General features: G+C 32.7%; 1 protein-coding gene across 1 annotated transcript in view; it reads right to left on the bottom strand.

Moving 5' to 3' along the window:
• Mdga2 (MAM domain containing glycosylphosphatidylinositol anchor 2) overlaps nucleotides 1-23,678 on the bottom strand; it is a 260,412-nt gene that overhangs the window by 181,286 nt on the left and 55,448 nt on the right. The window contains exon 3 of the mRNA XM_048798622.1: nucleotides 14,134-14,463. Within this exon, the coding sequence (XP_048654579.1) occupies nucleotides 14,134-14,463 (330 nt within the window). The remainder of the gene's footprint in view (nucleotides 1-14,133; nucleotides 14,464-23,678) is intronic.

Here is a 23,678-nt window from a genome sequence, read left to right as displayed (position 1 = left end):
CCATGATTTATCCAAATACATTTATATATCTGTTTATATACATTACCCCTTTAATTACTAGCAAGCACTCTTGGAATAATAAATGGCAGGACTCCATATATAAAAGTTTGTATGCTACCTAGAGTCAATTTCAATGTATTTTAACAAACATTTTTGAGCCTTTCCAATAGGCAGATATACTTAAGACTGGGATCAAGACATATAAGCCATTCACCACCTTCAATAATTACACTATGCATTATGGAAACTTATAAAAACTGAGGCTTCTTAGTAGCTGGTAATGGCCCATTGTTATTTCTTAATTAGAAAAACTTTTTGAAGAGTCTGGAAGAACTGTAAGAGTACAAGATTAGAAATTTGACATAGACTGAGGACCTAATCCACGTACTAGCTGTATAATCTTGGTAAAGGGAAGTCTGAAATTCAGATTCTTCATCTGCAAATTAGTATATTATACAAAATAGTATATTATTCAAACTAAAGATAATAGGCAAGAGAAACATTGCCAAAAAGCTATCTAATGATGGAAGGAAAAATAAGAATTTAAAGATAAAATGGTACAATGCATAGGAGAGTGTCCAATAAACTGTAAAGCACTTTGAGTTTTGAAATACACTTGCAAAGATCAATGCATAGGTCTGGATGCCTAAATTCAAACCTCAGCTCTATAGCCTGTCAGCTGGGGGACTTGGGTAGGATATCCAGCCTGCATCTCATTTCTTGGTATATGTAAAGTAAGAACAATAATACCTACTTTCCATCTTTTCTTTCATATGCATAGGATCTTAAACTCAAGTTATAGGTTATAGTAAACACAAAACATATGTTAATTATTATTGTTTTCTTATCATCATACTTCATTAATATCAATTACTGTACTTGATTATTATGCATAGATTTATACATTGAAGGCATAGATTAGGTTTTGTTCATATCTCTTATATCTCCAGTACACACATAAAACATCAAGCAAATGTTCATATAAGTGAAAGATACAAATATAGTTATATAGATAAATGTCATTGCCATTATCAGGTATTCAGAAGAGGCATATACTTTTTTAGCTAAGGACACTGTTAAAAGAAAATAACATTTGGGGAAGGGAAAAGATGAACCTTCATAAATATGAATAGTGAGAGGGACCTCTGAAGTTGTTATCCAAGGATAGCAGGTTGCATTTGTCTGCCACTAGACAAATATATTTTGAATTTTCACAAAATGGCACATAATACAGATATCCCAGTTCTCATTCTATTTCTATGAAGTAATGAGGTTTGGACATCCCTAAATATATCTATTCCTCTCTTATGAGGATGACAAAATGTCAGTGCTGTCCATTTTCACAAAGGTCAGGGTGTTACCATGAAAACCAGGGACCAGAAAGTAAAAGGAGCTGTCTGATCATGGTAATTATGTAACTGCTTTCCTGTGGATGAAGGAATTCTAAATTAAAAGGAAGATAAGCTATAAATTATATAGCAAATGCATCTTATGAAAGCAAAGATGCTTTAAAGTGATTGCAATTTACTTTCTAGAGCAACTGTTGCTTACAGTGGTAAACTCTTCCATGCAGAATAGCTAGAAAAATCAATTTACTTCTACAATGAAAAGGCCATTTGTCTCCTTATAGAACCCATGTGACACTGTTAGGCCTCTTATAAATGATCGCTCTGGACAATGCCTGTGGTTTACAAATTCCCTAATTACACCACTGATTGTGCACCACTGAAGCTGTCTTATCCTGTGGAAATAGACACTATCACCATCTTAATAAACATTTAGACATAAAATGAAGCTGGCTCTTTCATGCTTTATCAAGAGCAAAAAGAAACAACCAGTGAACACAATGTTCCATCATCAAATCAGTGCCACATGTTCTTTAAAGCAAATGAGGTCTAATTAACAGATCCGTTAGTAGATAACTGGTCAATTAAAAAAATAGGAGCAAGGTTTTCTTGTAACACATGAAGTCTTTATTAACAAATATTCTACTGATGCATGATTGCACTTTATGATCCATTTTGCTGATCTGAGAAGTATAAAATGCTACAATAAAAATATGGGCATAATTTTAAAACCACATAAAAGCTCACACAATGGTATCAATTGCAATGATACATAACTCATTCTGAACTAATATATGAATGTGAATAGAGTTTAGTGAAATTTTATTAATATGGTTTTGCATTGCATTCTATTTTAAAGCAAGGATATTTCTGTTTAAATATCAGCAAAATCTATTTTGTTTACAAGTATTATTTAGATAGACTTGGTAAAAGTGGACTACTTATGTTTTTTCATAGTGGACAGTAATTTATGCTAAATGCATTTTAGACACAGACATTTGAACTGCTTACCATTTTATTATTTCTACTTCACATATTTAAATTACCCTCTATTTTATATTGTACATAAATACTTTTTGAAAGTGCTGTGACACTTTTCTCTTTTTACATTTTTTTTTCTGGTGCTAGGGATTGAACCCAGGGCCCTGTGCATGCAAGGCAAGCACTCTACCAACTGTGCTATATCCCCAGCCCCTCTCTTTTTACATATTTTTTAATCTAGTCATTACTAGTGACAGAAGTTCTATAAAATTTGGGAAATTCTGAATGTTTTAACCTGTCATGTACTTGAGAGGAGTCTAGTGTTCTAAGTTATTCCCTTCCCCTACAAATCACTGTCATGGACCCTTTTCTACATCTTTCCGTCCTGATCCTAAATTCCTGGTAGGTTGATTGTCATCTCACAGGACTCCCAGGTTCCAATTCCTCAAATAGAGCAAAAGACAGACACACCGTGATTTGAAGTTTCTCACATGGATTCACTCATTAAAATGACCTTCTTATAGGAGCTGAGGTTGTGGCTCTGCAGTAGAAGACTCGCCTAGCACATGCAGGGAAGTGGGTTTATCCTCAGCACCACATAAAAATAAAATAAAGGTATTTTTGTTCTATTACAACTAGAACAAAATATTTCTTAAAAATTCCCTTCTTACAGTGCATATCTGGAGCTTGAAACCTCATTAGTTGAGCTGAATCCATTAAGAGACTATGAGTTTTGTGTGAAGAACCCAGGATTGACACCCTGGATTGACCAATGGTTCATACTGTATGCCTCTACTTGGTAAAAAGTTACTTATGTGTTTTTCTCAATTGTATGTAAAGTGAGTATAGTCATAGTACCTACTTCAAAGGACATCTTGAATACCATATAGTAAACATGCCAAACATCTTCATTTTTCTGTGTGTGTGTGTGTGTGTGTATAGGTGTTGTATATTAGATGGACTGTAAATACTTTGAAATGCTTTAGCATATTTTGATGTTTTGCTTCTTAAATTGGGTGTGGACATATCCATTCACTGTTCATGCTGCATTTATACCTATGCATTTTTCTGTAGTTTGGTATGCTAGTACAAAAGTTAAAAAAGAAAAAAAAAACTTCACTATAAATAATGTGATCTCCATTAGTGAGCTGTGAGTTTTAATATATTATAGTATTAAATTAGTTTAGGAATAATGTCTATATTTAAATTATGCTACTCAGACCTAAACCATGTATCCATTGCTTTCAGGCAGCTAGGACAAGAGAAATAGCATTGTCTTAATTCCTATAGAGATAGTTTAACTGAGCATAATGTGGAAAATGATCTTCCTTAGTGAAATTATTATTATTCAATCTTTTTGCATTGGTTAGAAGACATAAGGCCTCTCCCCTATTTTGTGGGTGGAAAATGAGACTGGCAAACATAACCTATCATCCTAATACTCTTCCAAGTGGTCTTCTTGGACTAGGACTCTGAGAGTCTTATAAGCTCCACAACAGTGTATATGGTTACATGATCCAGTTCCTTCCAGACTATTCTAACACCTATTCACAGGAACTCTCTCAAACAAGGCCTTTGTCAAACAGATGAGACAGATATCAGAATCCCCTGAGATAGTAAAGAGAAATATACATTTGATATAAGATCTTGGTACATGCTGAAGGCTCTCATAGTAGATTTAGAACCTGAAAGTGAAAACTCAAGTTTGGACATAGCTATATAAAATGAAAAGAACAAGCTTAGGGGTCACATTTTCTTCTCTACAAAATTAAAGGTAATAGGTAATCTGTAAGTGCCCTCTGTGTTTAATACAAATAATTAAGACATTTAGAAGTCTTTTAAAAATGTTTTATGAAATAGGAATCTGGGGACTGACTCCAGTAATCTTTATTTTTATTTATTTAAAAATATTCATAATATATCTGGGCATAGTGGCACATGTCTGTAATCCCAGCAACTCAGGAGATTCAGGTAGGAGGATCAAAAATTGGAGGCCAGGCTAAGCAATTTAGCAAGACCCTGTCTCAAAATAAGAAGGCTGGGGTTGAATCTCAGTGGCAAAACTGAGCACAGCAACAAACAAACAAATAACAACAAGAAAACCTAACTAGAAACATTCATCCAGGCATGGTGGCCCAAGCACATAATTCCAGCTGTTTGGGAGGTTGAGGCATAAAGATTACAAGTTTGAGACCATTGGAAAATTTGAGGCCAGCCTCAGCAAATTGATGGGATTCTGTCTCAAAAAGGAACAAGTTCTCAGGATGCAGTTCAACGGTAAAGTAGTCCTGAATTCTTTGTGGTATTCCTACCACCACAAAAAGAATGAATAAATAAACAAAAAGTAAAATTATTCAAAATATATAAATATCCCAATATTGGGCAACACATATTCTAATTTAATGGTTTTCCAAATTTTCTAAACTCTCTTTCCAAACCTCATTGATATCCATCAATGAAAGATGAATAATTTTAAATATTATGAAAATTAATGAGTCACTTTTGACATTGAAAATGTATATATTTGCAAGTAGATTTTAGGGGAAAAGATGTTTTCATTAATATTCTAGTTTCTACTTTGGAATCCAAGAAGTAAATGGCTTTGATTTTAGACATTTCAAACAATAAAGTGAAACTTAAAGACATCACACACAAATTAAATCACTCTAATAACTATTCCGTCTGATGCCATAAGATCTAGGGTCCTAGATTTTTCTAAGACAGAGAAAAATTATGATCAAACTGTTTGTGTATGGACCCAGTCAGTACAGCTACTTCTCTGTTCTCCAGTTGCCTAATGGTAAATTAGCAGTGTCATCTGTGAACATAAAAACCTGAAATGCTGTCATAAGTGCCTAAGTGATGAAAATAGTAGCACTTCCCAAAACTTTATCTTCTCCTACAGTCAAAAGAGCCAGGGTGATCCTGGCATTATATTTTTAAAATAATATATATTAATTTATATTTCATTACTAACTATAAATTTAAAGGAGAAATTAATTATTTATCAGTTATTTATCATGTTTTTGGTGCTAGTAAATTATTTCTAGTTATTACAATTTTAAATGCAAATCAGGGAACTAACCAATGATTTTTCAGTCCCCTATTAGAGAAATCTATATTCAGTCATTTTAAATTCAAATAGTTGCTTTATTCCTTTGCTTGTATTAGAAAGGGATAAAAGGAATAAGAAGCATAAATTAGATGAATATACTAATGTCTCATTGATTACTTTGATAAAATATGGGAGTTTTAAAACATATTGAATATCACCCAGTAAAGAAAGGGCTCAATAATGAAAGAATAATTAAAAGCTCTTTAGGCACCTTTAGACTATAACCTTTAAAGAGAACCTTTGTTGTGATATTTGGGTATTTTAAAATAATAGCTGCAGGAAAATTATAAATTCAATGTTGTTTCCATAATTATGTGGATTCTTTTATGTGAACAAATTGTAAGATGAAAATATAATTAATGTTTATTGAATTATTATAGAAAATAGATGATTTAATGTAATAAATCATTGCATTTGTATTTTCCCCTAAAATAAAAGTAAAAATGGTAATATAATTTATGGATCCCAAAACAAGTTGCAATCAAGAATGTTTTAAATATCCCCTCTAACTCCTTTAAATGTCATTTAAAAAGAGGATTGATACAATCATTACTTCCTGTGTTTGTAAAGCCACCTGTGACCTAAGAAGATTCCATACAATCTGGGGATAGATGTTCTTCATATCAAAATGCCATGTGTAAAATCTGATAACCTTCTTTCTTCTTTCCTACTCCCTCCCTTCCCTCTTCTTTCCTACCATTCCCATTACAACTTCTCTCTTTTTTTGCCCTCCCTCTCTTCTTCAAGACTCATTCTTTCACTTAGGGGGAAAATAAGATCTGTTTCTATTATCAAAATATAAGTATTGCTATTAACATATCAGGGACAAATAAAACATTTATGTGCTTTTTAATGCTGATGATGAAGTATTGAAAGCAATGAACACATGATAAATACAGAACATTTTCCACTGGGATTTCTCCTTTACTATACAAATTGGAGTGCTCTATTTCCTTGACTGCCATGGGTCACCCTCTATTTTCTTCATGGTCATGAATTCTGCTTTTTCCACCATTTCCTGGAACATATTTTGATTTGCTCTTTATTGTCTTCTTGGATAAGCCCATCTGTTTTTAATCAATGAAATTACTTGTGAAGTCTTTGTTTGGTTCTAACCTTTCTCCTGATCATCAGAACTGATTTTTTAATTGGTCACCAGAAACACAAGGATATTTCACCATCCCCTCAGCCACAACTAATACCAAACCAATTTGTTCTTTCAAACATCGCTCACAACCTGCCTAGGTGCCCTTCAAAAGATGAATGGCTTAAAGAAAATGTGGTATACATACACAATGGAGTATTACTCAACCTTTAAGAAAAATTACTATGGGGCATTTGCTGGTAAATGGATGGAAGTAGAGACTATCATGCTCTATGTTGTACTCCATGTATGTAGAGTATGTAAAAATATAATAAACTGTCATGTGTATGTAAAAACAACAAATTAAAAAATATCTGCATGTCTATATATCTATATCTATCTCATTACCTAAAATCTCTAACTCAGTACTTGGCATTACCACAATAAAAATGCAAGATATAATCACAGAAACATCAACATTTTAGAAAGGATGGAAAACCTCATCCAAGATGGTAGTTTTCAATTATACATGTTTAATGGTGTGTGTGCATGTGTATATGTGAAGAGTCAGAATCATTTGTTTAATATCAGCTTACATAGAAGATATGTAACAGAGAAATATATTTTGTTCTGAAGTTGGGAGAAGAAATGGAGGGTGGTGAAATGTATTTGCCTTCTCTCTCTAGTTGAATTGCTCTTGAGAATTTCCAAATAATTTCTAATTTCCATTAAAATACTATTTGGAAATATTACCCAACTGATACCTTTATTCTATAGATGTAAAGCTTTGAGGTCCAGGTAAACCTAATATCATAAAGCTACTAAGTGGTAAATTTAGGACCCATGTCTAGGGCCTGAACTTTATTACATTGTCTGAGGCCAATTGGGCTCTTTTCCTAATTTGACTTGAGAACTGGTCATTGACTTAACTGCCCTTTAATAAGAGAGGTTGTGAGTGGTCCTCAGCACTTCATTGATTCCTATCAATCTCTCCAGCTGAATAAATCATACCTCCATACACACATAATCAATCTGTAATTTTTTCTTGTGTTCCTTTTCATTCATCCTATTTCTTTAAAGTCCACCTTGATAAATTCCAAAATTGTAGTGGAGTGAGAAGGAATGTAAGATGCACAAAGGTTCATTGACTTCTCCCATGTAGTTCATGAGTGAGTCTCAAGCTTTTCCCAGTAGTTGAGCTTCCTTTCATTTGCCCACTTCTCATGATGTTTTGTTCCTCCACATTGCCTTATTCCTTTCTATTTAATAATTTCTGCCTTTTCTCTCAAGCAATCCCTAAATTACTCACTGAATACTTACAATGCAAAAGTAGTCTGCAAGGTTAGGGAAAGAAAGAAAACATTTTCTTTGTCCAACTGATTAGGTCTCTGGAATGTTTCTTAAAATTATTTTATTTCTCTACCACTCTTCCTCTAATTGTCTATGTTTTGAACTCTGTAGATTCATCCAATGAACAGGCCCCCTGAGAAAATCCTTTGGCTGTTGTTTCTTCTGGTACCAAGGATTGAACCTAGGGACACATAATTGCTGAGCCACATCGGCCCCCTATCTCCTGCCCCCTTTAAAAAAAAAATTCAGACAAGATTTCGCTAAATTGCCTATGGCCTTGCTAACTTGCTGAGGCTGACTTTGAACCTGGGATCCTGCTGCCTCAGCCAGTGGAGCTTCTGGGTTTACAGGCATGTGCCACTGTGCCAGCCTTTGGTTATTTCTGATTGTGTGAATGTCAGCTAGTAAGATCCAGTGTTACATATCTTTCCTCCTAAGGTCTACTGCCTTATTCTTAATCCAGCTAAGATGCTACCTGCCCTTTGGAACTCTATCTGACCAGATTCAAGAACATTATCCTATGCACTTTCATAGTACTTAGATAATATATTAAAGTAAGCATTAGACTTCATCTCAGTAAAGTCATTAAAGTATAATGTCACTGGAAGATATACTCTATTGTTTATTATGGTTTTACTTCTTCCTATATCCCCATACTAGAGTGGTTACTGAATAAAAATTTTGTTGAATTATACTGTATTTATGAATAAATTCCATAATTACCCGTGATGGCTTCTCTTTGATCTTGTAAATCATTTGGTATAATTTCCACTTGCATTTTCAGTTAGCCTAGGTTCTCAAATTGAATTTCCAAGCCTCAATTTTCTGGTAGTATGGGCAGTTTCTACAGGGGCTGAGAGTTCTTTAGTAAAGGTCAGATTAGCAAATGGAAGGGAAAGGTACCAATGGACAGAGTCATATGTACTGTGTTCATTTTAACACCAGAAAATTCAGTATGCTTTCCTGAACTGTTCCCATTCACTACATCACACTTTATTTTAGTGTTATCTTAGCAATTTCTCTCTTAAATAATTTAGCATATTTTAATATGGCATTTAGTAAAGTTTTGAAGGTGATTTCTCCTTAAAATATTCAAAATATTCTATACTATTTGAATAGTTGATGTTAAAGAAAATAAGGAGTGGGACAATAGCTCCACATTGCACAGTCCCCACTAATGCTAATTGATGGTCAGTTATCAAAATAAGAATAATGCAAAGCCATAAGATTTGATGTGGACAACTTACCATTTTGCAAACTTATTTTAGGGTGAGAATAACATCTTTATAAAAGATTGCTACTTTTGCAATTTTTCTTTTATTATTTGAACTATCTGATCTGTATGAAAGTGTGAAATCTATTCAAACACAGATTACAGATAAGCCACTGCAGATTGTTGCATTTACCTCTCCTTTGTGGAAAATCTGCATTGATCACTGACCAATGCAGGACTAATACAGATCATCATAAGAAATAATTCCAATGAGCATTTAAAAATTCTTGAAAGCTTTTGAAGTTTTGATAGAAAAACCTGTCAAATTTTTAATAAAAACATATTTAAGGAACAATACCTATTTTCAAATAAACAATGTTAACCTTGAAATATTCTTTTTTGGTAAACTCATATTGCTAAATATGAATATATATAACATAGGCTAACATTAACATCATTCTGCAGTAAAAGCAAAAATGAAAAAAATTGTATATCTCTATGATTATGCTTAGTCCAAAATTTCCTAAAGTCTATGCACTTACTCAAAGAAATACATATCCTCAATGACAATATTACTGAGTATTTACTAAGCACAATAGCTTCTCAAGGCTTTAACACTAATATAGTAAATATATCTGCTAAACCACCTTCAGTTCCATTCCTAGTGCTAAAGGTAAAGCAGAAACCTATAAGCGAGGCCATAGAAGAGATAATCCACTGTTTTTTGGTGGACAGTGTTCCTTCTGACACTGTACTCAAACACTGTGCTCTTCCTGCTCCATATCAAGGACAGATACAACATCGTTTTCAATAAACATAAGAGTTAACTGAGAAAAAGGAATTTTCAAGACTTATTAAAGAATAAATTTATATATGAAACCAATTCTGCTGAAAGCCAGTGTGTAAAGTGGCCAATTAGACAAGAGGAAGCTGACTCTTTAATCAGGAAACTGTAAAGTTCAGAGTCTGTATCATATTTTATAAAATTGTGTTTTTTTCAGTATGCCTTTTTGGGCATTCAAGAACTTTTAAAAATATATAGACACTCCTGGCTGTACAGAAGCCTCCTCCGATCAAAGCATTGCCAGGGCTTCACATGCTAGTCTTACACTCACCCCTTCCTCTTACAGAAACCAATGTTCCTCACTATATTCACCCTGTAGAACTGTAGTTTTAATCAGCAGTATATCATGAGTTACCTTTCCTCTTTAAATGAAAACGGGGAAAAAATCCAGTTAAGTAGATTTAATCTGTTTTTTTTCCTTTTGCCCTCCTGCTCATTATCAATTCTTATTCATTCTGAACTGTTATCAAGTCATGTGTTATCAAGAACTTTCATTTCATAAATGTGAATGCTTGCACAGACACTTGTTAACTACTATAATTATAGTAACTAGACAGGTAGTCAGTAGCAAAGCTACAATTTTGAACTCATTTTTTAAGTTGATCATCATCGTGCTCTTAATGCTTAAGTTTTAGACTCTTGTTTAAATCCTCTAAATCTTGCTCTGCTTCTTGCTGTATAAAATGTCTGTGTACTCTAACATGGGAGGAAAAAAAAATCCTAAAATCTATATTGAGTCTTCTGCTATATTTGCCCACCAGCTGTCTCACCCTGGGAGTTCTACAGATAACCAGTCTGACTGCTTAGATGTTCAAGGCATGATGCACATGCTTCTGAGTTTACTATAAACTTGCACGTTTGTTGAGTCGTGCAAAGGAAAACGTGAAAGCTAATGAGCAACTAAGGACTTTACTATGGGACAGTACTACATTTTGCAGCAAATCCTCCAAAATTACATTCATAGAATGAATAACAAATAAGTAATGATAATTTATGGATCTGAATTTAACTGTTACAAACATTTTATTCTAAGATTTACTAGCATTTTTCATTAAGTATGTGAAGAAATTTTATTTTACAAAATTGAATTATTATAATTGTTTAAAATTAATTATTTAATTTTGATACGTTTAGAGCAATTATTATACTGTGGTTTTCCATTTACCGGCAGTCTAGCCACATACTGTATATTTTTAGTAATGAACATTACAAAATTAGAACAAATCAATATAATTTATGGTAATATTAATTAATAACCTAAAATAGATGCAAGAAATAAGTACTTTAATATTCCTGGAACTTTCTACATCCTACATATTTTGTCCAACATATCTTCCATGGTCAGTTCACAATGCTGCTTCTATCAGGATTTAACTCAGATGTAATTTCTCTGAAATTTTCCTACATCTACATTGGCAAAAGCATTCAACATACCTATGGAAGTTGAAACAAACTTAAAGCACACTATCCATTTGCTACATATAACCTCTAGTTTCCATATAATCTGTTTTGACAACTCAGATTAAAATTGCCTAAGGGCAAGGCACATTTTTACTATCACCACAGAATACAAAGCTGGGTGCATAGAAATAACTCAGTAAGGAATCTGAAAGAAACAATCTTAGATTGACAAAACAACAACTTCTCCTACTAAACATGACTTGTATGATTATAGAAACAGGAGGGAAAAGTCTATAATATTGAACTAATGTGAAAATGATACAAAATCCATGAATATATAAAGTTATTGTTATTCAATCAAATGCATCAGCAAACTCCAAAATGAATGTAGCATCCCCACAGTTTAACATTAAATCACAGTCTTTTGAAAATATTTGTGACGATTTAAACCAGGATTTACATTTCTGGGATACTTTATATTTCTGTTTTAAAATACATCTAAAATATATGTTGAAATGTGGTCTGGGATTAAAATAAAAAATTTCTACGTTAGGCAGAAATGCTTTGTGGTAGCACATCCTCAACTTTCATATGTCTCTTAACACATGGTAACTTCTGAGATTCAATATAAGAATTTTTATGAAAAATGAAAAGGCTTAAAAATATTAAGAGCTGGCATGTGTCTGAGCACCTGTAATCCCAGCTACTCAGCAGGCTGAGTAGGAGGAGCACAAATTCATGGCCAGCCTAGACAAATTAGGGAGACCCTGTCTCAAAAAGTAAAAAGGGCTAGGATGCAGCTCAATATGCATGGTAGGTAGGGAGACTCATGGGGTAGTGTTTGGCAGAAGACTCAATGTATTTCTTTTATCTACAGTATTGTAACCTTTGTTTACCAGGCAAACTAGTAATAGTTAAGACAATTTGATTATATAACTAATCTCTTTTTAATAAGAGGCACTTTCCTGAGTAAAACTTGCTCTTCGGTAATATTTAATTTTCCGTTTAGGGATTTTGGAAATTTCAAGAATCACTGTCAGTCCTTTCTACTTTGTCACTTAAAATACACAGTTTCAAATAGACAATATAACTAATGTGTTTAAAAGTGAATATAGGGGTTCATTCTAGGAGTAAGTTTGTAATGTTCCTTTTTTCTATTTTTTTTCCCTGTTTGTTTTTCTCTGTTTCCTCTCTTTTCTGCAATTCCCTTTTGTTTAACAGTTTGTGAAACATGGTCTAATCACATGAGTCCTTTTAGATAGAAGCCCTGATTCTTTGGATACAGCTTTTATGTCACCACTTCTGAAAAAGAAATAGGCAAACAAAAGCAGACAAGCAACCAAAAAACCAAAGTGATTCCTATAATTATGTATTAAATTCTGGAAAAGTACCATTCAAGAAATAAGGACAACTGATCCTGGATGTACCATTCTTCTGTCTTGTTCTTTCCCTTATAGGAAAGATCTCACATCACTGTCACTTGGTGCAGTGTCACCTCACACACTAATTAAGGTAATTGGTTTGTATTTGCTGATTGAGCACATGAATCAATAACTGGGCATATTGACACATTCCCACAAAATATCCTAAATGAATTTGTCTGAAAATGTTGGCACCTATATCTAAAGATCAGTTAGATAAAAACAAAACAAAACTTTTTTTTTAATAGAAAAGGAATAATGTCCAAATACACATACTTTTTGTCATCCAACTTTCCTTGTACATTAATTTCAGTGGATAAAAATTATTCTTTAGAAAGCAGAACTGTGAAAAGTAAGCAAATTTTGTCACCCTGAAGTATGGACCTATGTTCCTTAGGAGTAAAATCAATTCAGTGTGTATTGTGATTTGGAGCCATGAGAACGCATAGTGCTACAGGTGAATAATAACACACAAGAGTCAAATGCTGCCTGACTGGAAACCAAGAGCCAACTGTTAAGCATTCATCAACACAGAGAATGCCACTACAATAGTGCTCTATGTTTGCCACACACAGTATTTACTTAGTGCTATATAAGAATCTTCCATTGAAATTTCATCTGATAACGGGCTTTAAAACACATTCAAAGCTCACCTGAAGTGTCCTCCCATAACAAACAGCTGTGATTTTACTCATCTACAGATCCACATTTAATTTAGAGAAAATTAATAATCTATTTTCATTTTTAAATTTAAAAGAAGGAATTTCACTTCAATATATTTTTAGTTTTAACTAATTTCATTGAGAACAGATTCTGCGAAGAGATTCTCCAAAATGTCACATCCAACTGCAACTTTAACACATTAATCACTTTTTTGTTAGTAGAAGAGAAATTTCTTACTTACCTTTTAATTAAATTTCTTACATACTTTTACTTAAAATTACTTTTAATTAATATATAATTAATATATCTCTCAGGATTTGGATTTAGAACTAAATAATTTCTGTTAAAATTTGTGCAAATTGTCTCAACTCTCTAGTTATTTGTTTTTTTAATTTTATAAATATAATTTTTAAGTCTACACAGGGTTCATTGTTAATGAGAGCATGATATTATTTAGCCCAGAAGCCTGTATCTATCTTTGTCAATGCTATTAATTTTCTTTGCATGATTTCTGCAAAATCATACATAAATCGATATAGAAGTAACATATCTCACAATCTGATATTTATTGGACATTCAAAACAATAGGAATTTAATATTAGGAAATTAAAAAAATACAAATGTCCTTAGCTTGACTAAAGACGATTTTGTCCGCCAAATTTAAAGAAATTATTCTAAACATGAGCACTATTTGCATCATAAATATATTTCTTACCTGTGCTGCTGGATATATTGACATCAATACTGATATCAGATATTCCTCCTCCTTTCAGAGAGGCTACACATGTGTATGTCCCAAAATCCGTGAATTTTAAATCAATGATATCCAAGTTTGTTGTTCCAGGGGAGATGTCGGGGTCAGTCTGTGTAATAACCATCCGCTCAGAACTTCTTAACGGGCGACCATTTTTAAACCAACTAAATGTCAACTCCTCAGAAGGAACAGCTTCTACTTGGCAAGATATTTTCACCTCTCGCCCAATCTGGATGTTGTCATCCTTGTGATAAGGATCTGGGGTGATCCAAAATCGTCCTTTTTTTAATGCTAAAACATAAAAATTCCATGAGGAGTTAGTGGTATTTTCATAACCTTAGGGATTATTAATTCACTTTAGGTAATTATTCCTGAGCTGAAATGATGTAAATCAAAACAATATAAAATGTGCATAAGGCTTCTCTAGGTTTCTAAATATTGTGGTAAACCTGAGTTAGGTAATTCAGCAATAAACTAAAACAATAAGCCATTTAAAAACTATAAACACTTGTTTTTATAAATCAGATAATGTTTTCCTGTGATACAAAAGTACACTTTAAGTCTATGTGCAATTAAATTTCAATATAGTATGCTACTATTATATTTTTGCAATTGAATTTTGAACAAATGATGAACTTTGTTTACATAAAGACAGTATATTAAAGTTAAAAGTAATAACATGGATCATTTAGTCTAATACCATTTCTATGCCATTTTTAATTATTCCATAATTTTCTAAACAACTCAAATATTGTACAACTGTCATATTAAAGAAAATTCTTCTAAGGTTGTATCTTATAATGACCAAAACAAGTTAAAAATTGAGTTGTTTCGTATTTATGAAGCATTCTCAGATGTAGAAATAACGTGAACTAAAAAAGAAAATGAAAAGAAGGAAAAATTGGAAAAAATTTCAAAGTATCTTCTATGAACTGCTTTATTCTGCCCTAATGGATGTTTCCAGTTAAAACTGTTTGCTAGATCTCTCCTACAGATGACCAAATGGACCTCTCTGGCAGATGATTTGGAATACCTGCCATGTTTGAATCCTAAAAGTGGTGTTTTCTGGGTCTCAGGTCACTGCTGAGTTGACACTATGATCAATAGTAATGACTGTTAGAGAGCTGCATCTATAGGCTTCTTCAGGGCCTGAACTTTGAATGACATGGCGGGACTCAATATGGAATAGAGTTTGCTTCATTTTATGAATGATTCTTTTATACCCACATTTTAATTTTTTTCCAACATCTTCTTCAGTCTCCTTTGACATTATTATTCTCATATGATGAAATATAGCATATGTAGTGAAACACAATTATCAGAATAAAATATTGATAAATCATTTTTACCATTAAAGTTACAACATAATGATACTGTGAAAAAAGACATGAATTCAATAGATCTGGAGATAACAGAGGCCTTCTAACTGCAATTGGGGACAAACTCTCTTTAATTTAAGCAGATTTTCCTCAGTCTGAGAAAGGTCAAGGAATACCATAGAATTCTATAGACATGAGAAGAATGAACTGGAAAGGAAGACATTTTCAAATCTTAAAAAAAAAAATGTTGATTCTAAATTTCTTTATAGTCTCAAATATTTTTATCTGTTTGCTTGTTTGTATCTTAGCATATGAGGAGAGATAAATGAATATCAAATTTAACATTTCTATTATTTTATTCAAGACATATTTAAGGAAGTGCTTCTCGGGACTAGGCATTCAATGAGGCCCTGATTTGTAAGATGAGAAACAAACAAAGAAAAAAACATGGTCCATGGTCATAGATTATGGCTCCATTTATTTACCAAATGCTTGTGATGCTTGTATGTAAATGTAAGAAATGTTTTATATGCCTAAAGAAGTCTGAATCACAGAAAAGAACACCCAAAATTATTGTTTAGAAAATTTACTAAGCTTCAGTCTTAATGAAAACACCAGGATATGAATATTTTAATACTGTTTACATTTTTCCATAATAAAAAATTCAACTTTTGAATCTTATTTATCCCTAAGAAGGTTACTATAGGACAAAATTAGGATAAATTGTGGTTTCTATTACTTAGAGTCAAGTACTTATATATTCATAGGCACTGAAGTACAACTTCACAATGTATTCAGAAAGGAAAATGTGATAAAAACATTCATGATAAATAATATTGTGCACATACAATTCAATGGACTCACAGTTCTAAAGCATATAAGAGCACAGAATATCCTTTAATAAAAGATCTAAAACAATATTGTATCAAGAGCATTTACTTTTGTCAGTATCATAATACTTGCATGAGGATTTCTTTTCTAAGAATGTTCCTTATTCTGTTTCTGAAGAGAAAAGATAAACCTAAAAAGAATTTTTAAAGTTTTTGGATTTTACATATTATCTTACTAGTAACTTCATATTAATATTAGGGTACTATTAGGGTACTTAGAATAATTTACATTACAGAGTTTATGTTGGTGGCAGATAAAAACACACATCAGAAAGCTTGAATGCTTGTGTGATTAACATTTACTTACTATGCAGTCATTATTTTGTAGTTCTGTGCTGTGCATAGTGAACATATTAAAGTGATACGACACTGAAAGAATTATAAATTAATCAACCAAATTAGATTTATACTGCTAAACAACTCAACTGCTGATAAAAAATGTGAAATGAATATATATCCATGGCAAGTATTACCTATTCTTTTATTCCTGGAAAACAATTCATAAGACAAAATATTTAAGAAAAGATATTTATTATAGTTTAAATATGAGGTGTCTCCATAAAGCTCATGGGTGAGAAAATGCATGAAAATTTTAAAGTGAAATGATTGGTTGGGTAAGTCTTAATCAGTGCATTAATCCACTTACATGGGTTAACCTGGATAACTGTAGGCAGGTAGGTTGTGACTGGAGGAGTTGGGTCACTGGGGGTGGGGGTGTACCCTTGGGGTATATATTTTGTTTTTGTGAGCAGAGTATACTTGCAGGCGGGTCTGCGCGCCATGCTCTCTCCTCTCTTCTCTCTCTCTCTCTCTTTTTCTCTCTTTTTCCTGGTGTCATGTCCTGAGCTGCTTTCCTCTGCTACACCATTCCCCCAAGATGCTCTTCTTCACCTCTATTCCAAAGCAATTAAGTCAGCCATCTATAGACTGAGACCTCTGAAACCATAAACCCCCAAGTAAACTTTTCCATTTCTAAAATTGTTCTTGTCAGGCCTTTTGGTTGTAGCAACGAAAAGGCTGAATAAAACATTATTACTGATTATAAAGCTACAGTCAATAAATAAGAATAAAAATGTTTGAGAGAAGAAAATATAATCAAGCGTACTTTAACGAACTAAAAAGAAACTTTATTGATAAGTATATTTGATCTCTGTATCAGACAATTCTAAGATTTGGCATAAGCCATTCATACTAGTTTTTCAACTGACACTGATTCTAAAGAGAAAAGCAGGGCAACTCAATCTGCTAACTGAGCTCAATTTAAGGAATATCAGAACAAGGGGTGTGAGTAATTTGACCAGAGAGTCATTTTTCTATGTTGGTTTTGTTATTCCTATAACAACATAACTAGGAATGAAATGGTCTAAGGAAAATAAAATTCTGTGTGTGGATGACATCTGTAGAAATAGAGGACAATGAAATTTATTTAGTCTTTTCACTGACTTTGCTCAGAAAACCTAGAACATAGCTCTGTAAACCAGACATTAGTACATGAGAACTTGCAACCTAATTTTAGTTTTTCATTTCTATGCTATGTGGTCCAAGATGAACTATATAATTCTTATGGGTCAAGTGTGTCATTTTTAAAATAGGAGGTGATAGTATTAGGCCCCCTCGGAGACCCACTATGAGAAATAGCTTATTAACAATTGTGTTTGAGCTTTGAAAATATAAAGTGTTTAATATAGTTAATCAGCTGGGAAGCAGGTTCCTTCATTTATAATTAAACACTCTCTTTTTCAGTGAACAATTTATAGTAGTTCATGCAATGTTAATTTAAAGTCACTTTCTGCTACCAGTTACGATTTCAGACTCTTAAAATCAATCTGTGATTAGTGTTGAAGTATAACTGGGGTCCAATAGACTCAAAGAGACTATAGAACTAAAGACATTCTTTGGAAAAAGAGAGGAGAAATCCCTTTCCCCAAATGCAATTTCTTAGCTTGAATATTGAAAATCCCCTAACACCAGCCTGAGAGAACATTAGATTTGGTTTAATGTATCATAAATTGTGATGGATGAACCTCAGAAGGTACTTGTTTAGTCTGGCAATGCATGTAAAAGATTGGCATGAAGCTAAGCCTCTGTTCTGAATAATCAGGTAGGAAACATTGCAGTATAGCCATAGTCTCCCTTTTTTATATTTTGAGAATTGAGTGCAAACTTGGCTCACATTCATTTCTGACAGGTTACTTGTAAGAACATTCTAAATGCACTTACTGAGGTCTCTCAAATTTGAGATATATAAAGATGCTCTGTGAATGGAATTAAAACATACATGGATACAAATGCCATTCACTGTAAAATCTGAGTAGGGTTTGCTGCTGATGTTTCCCTAAAGTAAGAAGTAGATTTGTGCCTATGAATGTTGATGGCTATAGGGAAGACTTACATTATTTAAAACTAGATTTGTGTTGTGAACTTAGGCTAGAGAGGCAGCACAGGCACTGGAGAAGGTTGGACTTGTGGTTTCCACAAGTCGGAGGTGGTAAGAATATATGTTGACTGTAGATGTAGCCTTAAAATTATAAAATACATTACTTTTTTCATTAAACTATTCCATAAACAATATATAGACTTCAACAGGAAAATAAAAAAAACATTTTAGATAGAATAAAAAAAATGAAAAATGTGTTTTCAATTTTAGTGAAAAAGCATCTCTTTTGGAAGTATGATTTATTAGGTTTCAGTTTTTGGACTTCTGCTAAGAATCTGTTTTAGAAGAATTAGACAAAGTGACCATGGATTACCATTCCAAGTTTATAAATGAATAAAAAGACTATTGGTCTCTCTCTATATATTCATTTCTTTTTTCTTTCTTTCCTTCTTTTTTTTCAGTGCTAGTGATGTAATCCAGAGCCTTATCTATATTAGGCAAGTGCTCTACCACTGAGCTATACCTCCAGCCTTCATATATCATGTTTTATAATGTCAGAAGCATTCTGGAAATATGAAAATCTTATGAATTGTTGCTGAGAGAAATGGATCTAGAAATCATTATCAGTGTAATCAGATAAATACAAATTGATTTCCTGTTCATTTATCCTCAGATAAAAAAAAAATTAAAATATTTGTGTGAGAAATAAAGTGTTTTCCAGTAACACCAGATGCCATTTGAATGAACAGTTTGAAACGGACTATATCAGCAAAGCAACCTAAAAGATAGTAAACATGAGTATATAGAACCTGTCCCATCATGATTAGGCACCTATCTCCTTATGGGGACTTAACAGGTGGGGAGTGGGGCCACATTTTACTCTTCTTTATGGTCCCCACATCCTAAATATGTTTCTTGTTATAATTTGTGCCCAATAATTTTCCTTTAATTAATATTGACATTTCAAAGTATTAAATTTACAGATGCCAATTGTTTCCAATCAGTCTGATACGTCCATTTGTCTTTGATTTTGTTTCATATTCTCGTGTGCCGAGATGCACTGGGCGAAACAGGATATGAAGAGAGAAGATATGATGTCTTCTAGAATTCAGAGGATTTGTTGTGGGAGCAAAATGATACTTTTGAACAACCAGTATTAATGTAGAGACATATATGAGAATGCAGATTCCGTACAGAATACAGGAGGTCTCACTGCAGTGCAATAACCAATATAATGCTCCAGGGGTATTACCTATCAACATTCTGTTTTGTAAATAAGATTGCATTTCAGGCCAAATTGCTTCTTTACATACTTGTGGGCTCAGTTGATAATCATTTCTGATGAAAGATGGAAGAAGAAGGGGAAAGTTGGCCTCTAGCACATGTAAACCATCCAAAAAGTATTTGCTAAGATAGTTCAGAAATAGGTGAATAAGGGTGCTGTTAAAGCAAAGCAGAACAGATAAAGTTTGGGAGTTGATTATATGAGTAACATATTGTTTTTGTCCAGAACTTTTCAGAGCATTGAATATGAGGACATACACACTGCCACATTTCTAAACAGGCTACTTGTATTCATTACAGAACCCTTTATTTGTGGAATATCTTAACCCAAGAGAAACTATCAATTGAAAAGTACCAATGAAAAGACTTTACAGTTGGGTTCTATTATTGCTGATGTAGGTACTTCCATTTAAAAGCACCACAGAAAAATCAACACTCCAGTAGAAATAAAATTCACAATTTAAAAAGGCCAAGTGGAAGGGGAATATTTTGAGTTTTTAAATTAAAAAGTATACAAAGGTATGTGAAGCTCAAAAACATTTCAGAGTTATTTAATAAGCCTATCTGCACTGAAGGCAGCATGCTTCTTTCCTCTCAACCTACCTGAAATTTTTTTTTAACAATTAATTTATCAGTTTGATCCTATTTTTGAAATGGACATTTTGAAACATGCAAACAGTATTAAGAAGAAACTCAATGCGTTGGCTTACGTACAATTTTAAACATTGATATCATCTGTTTAGACAATTGATCTTAATTTTTTGAAATAATAATCTACATCATATGTTTTAAAAAGTATGAAGTGTTATTATAAAAAGTAAAAACATATTAAAGATTCCAGCAGATGGGTAAAAGTAAGGATTTTTTGTTGTTATGTTGTTCTTGTATAAAATTAATTATTCTTATACCCACTTCCCTTTATCTAACACTACAATGGCCCATCTATGGCCTGAATAGAAGCTCATTAACAAAGAAGAACAACATCAACAAAAACACTTTACCCCCTTTCTTAGAAGAGCTTTAATACAGCACCTCTGATAATTTCAATGTAAAAACAGATACTGAAAAGAAGTTGGGTTTGTATTTAATTATAAAGCATTAATTTATTTTGTGAATTTACTGAAAGCTAATTATAGCAGTTAATCATTCAAACAGTTTAAGAAAAGCACGGTTGAATTTTAATGTTCTTTTGAATGTCCTGAAGAGAACAACCATAGGTAAGTATCAGGGGCAGGAACTTAAGAAAAAAGATATTTTTGATGGGCGTAAATTATGCTTTTTGGAGTAAGCTCTTCCTTGAAGGGAAAAGAAGTGAATTAAATTAATAATAGTAATATCATCATTATTTTGCCATTCCTACCATGTCCCCACAATCTTAAGAGAAAACATACGTTGTTCATAAATTACCAAAATTTTCACTTAGGTGCCATAAATAAAATGAATGTTTCACAGTATGGCTACCATCACAGACTGATGTCTTAATACCAGTTATTTGATTAGGTGACTATTAATCAGCACAATTTTCAGGCCATATGATATTCAAAATTAATGAGTATTTTGAGTTCATATTCCTATCAAGCTAAAAATACCCTTTCACTATCAGAATTAGAATTTATCCAGGGAAAATTATACAATTCTATTAGTTGTCAAAAATGATATAATTCTATTAAATAAACTGCAGCTTAGAAAGACTGGTGCTAAATATGATTTCTTTAAAATATTTTTTAAAATAATATATCCTTAATATTTACGGAATTGATCATATAGCATTGGAAAGTAGGTGAAAATAATGAGACTGACTCAAACTAAAGATCTTCCATTAGATAAATACAAATTAATTTTCTGTTCCTTTATCCTCAGCTACAGAGAATTAAAAAAAATTGTAAGACAGATGAATTCTTGCTTTTCTTCCTTTCTGTTTCAAGAGCTGTGGACTTCTTCTTTCCTAAACGATTCATTCCATCTGCCAACCTTTCTCACTACCCTGATGTCCTACTTTCTTTCAGTTATCCATTTCTTTTGAAATTTCAGTGTGTTTTGTCTTCCATATGTCATTCCCTCACAGTGAAACATGTTTAGGTGACACTTGAACTTAATTTCTCTCTACTCTGTTAACTCTCACAATACCTGGGGCCCATTTTTTGGGTAACAGGGTGGGGCGCCACCTGGCTCCACTCTTCTGTCAGCCCTGCCCCACTTGAATACTGTGCATGGTGCTACTCTGGCAGCAAGGGCTTATGGGTTTGAAAAGATCTCTTGACCAATTAACCCAATGATATTTTCTAGTTCTTATGCATTTTTATATCATTTACATTTTGTACTTCACATCAATTTACATTATTGGCTATGTCCTCCTTGAAAATCTCTTATACTGCTTTCTGTAACTAGTAAGTTATGAAATAATATTTCATAAAACAAATGCATGGATTGTTCTCCTTTGCATCACAATTATCATGGCATTCTTCTTATCTCATTCAAGTTCTCAAACAGCAATTGAAGTCAGGCTTGTAGAGAACACAGAATTTTTTTAAAATTTTTTTGATCTAATTACAGACCACTGGATTTTTCACTAACTTTTTACCTTACATTTTGCTGCCCAGGAACATGAAATTGTTTGTTTCTTGAGAAGAAAAACGTAACATCATACCAATGCATATTTCAATATAAAGGAAGAATATGCATATATCATTTAAATATATCCTGTCATTTAACTTTAAAGAGCAAGGACAATAATACAGGTATATTAAATAACTAAATGTAAAATATCTGTATTCACTAGAATTTATGTACATTGTCTTATCCCATTTGGTGAGAAGATGAAGAGTCATTCAGAGACTATCTACACAGTCCCCACAGCCTTCTTTCTGACCAAAAGATCTGAATCTTCCTCTTCTTAGAAATTTAGTGAAACTATACATTTTTCTCTGTTTCTTTGAAATTTAAATCATCTACAAATCAAAAATGTCTTTCCTAAGGACCTAGAAGGCATCTCCAAAATGTAGTCATCCAGTTCTGAGTTAATGCTCCTGTCTCCCAGTCTTTCTGGTGGGTAGGAGACTAACTTTCAAAGTGAAGAAAGACAATAAGACAGATGCCTTAACCAAATCAAGCAATATCCCTCTCTCCTTTTCCATTAGTTCCTTCATCCATTTAAAAATCCTTTGTTTTTATTTCATTGAGTTGAGTTTAATCACTCTTCTCAGTTGCAAAGGTTCAGCCTTTCTTGCTTAAACAAGTGTAATTGTTTAAAGTCCAGTGTAATTTTGCTTTTACACCATGAGATTTAGTCTCCTGCATTACTGAAATAGATGAACCAGTCTAGAAATTCAGTAAGACAAAGTTTCAAATACTTAATGAAACCTTTATGGTTGAAACACACACACACACACACACACACACATTGCTTCAAGATGAAATCTCACATTAGTACCAGAGCATTTAAGAAGTAAAGAGGTTAATTTAATCTCTTTCTAAAGCTTTGCTTCTACAAAGTAATAAACTCTATTTAATGTCCTATTGCTCTAGAGCTTCTGATAATAAACCATAGGAAAAGAATCCAAATTCCTTGGTTATCAACAAATGGGAGGATTATTAAAATTAAGTGTAAGAAACTCAAAATCAAAATGAACTTAATGT

Source organism: Marmota marmota, unplaced genomic scaffold (assembly GCF_001458135.2).
Source record: "Marmota marmota marmota unplaced genomic scaffold, marMar, whole genome shotgun sequence".
NCBI lineage: Eukaryota > Metazoa > Chordata > Mammalia > Rodentia > Sciuridae > Marmota > Marmota marmota.
This window is presented reverse-complemented; position numbering and strand designations above follow the sequence as displayed.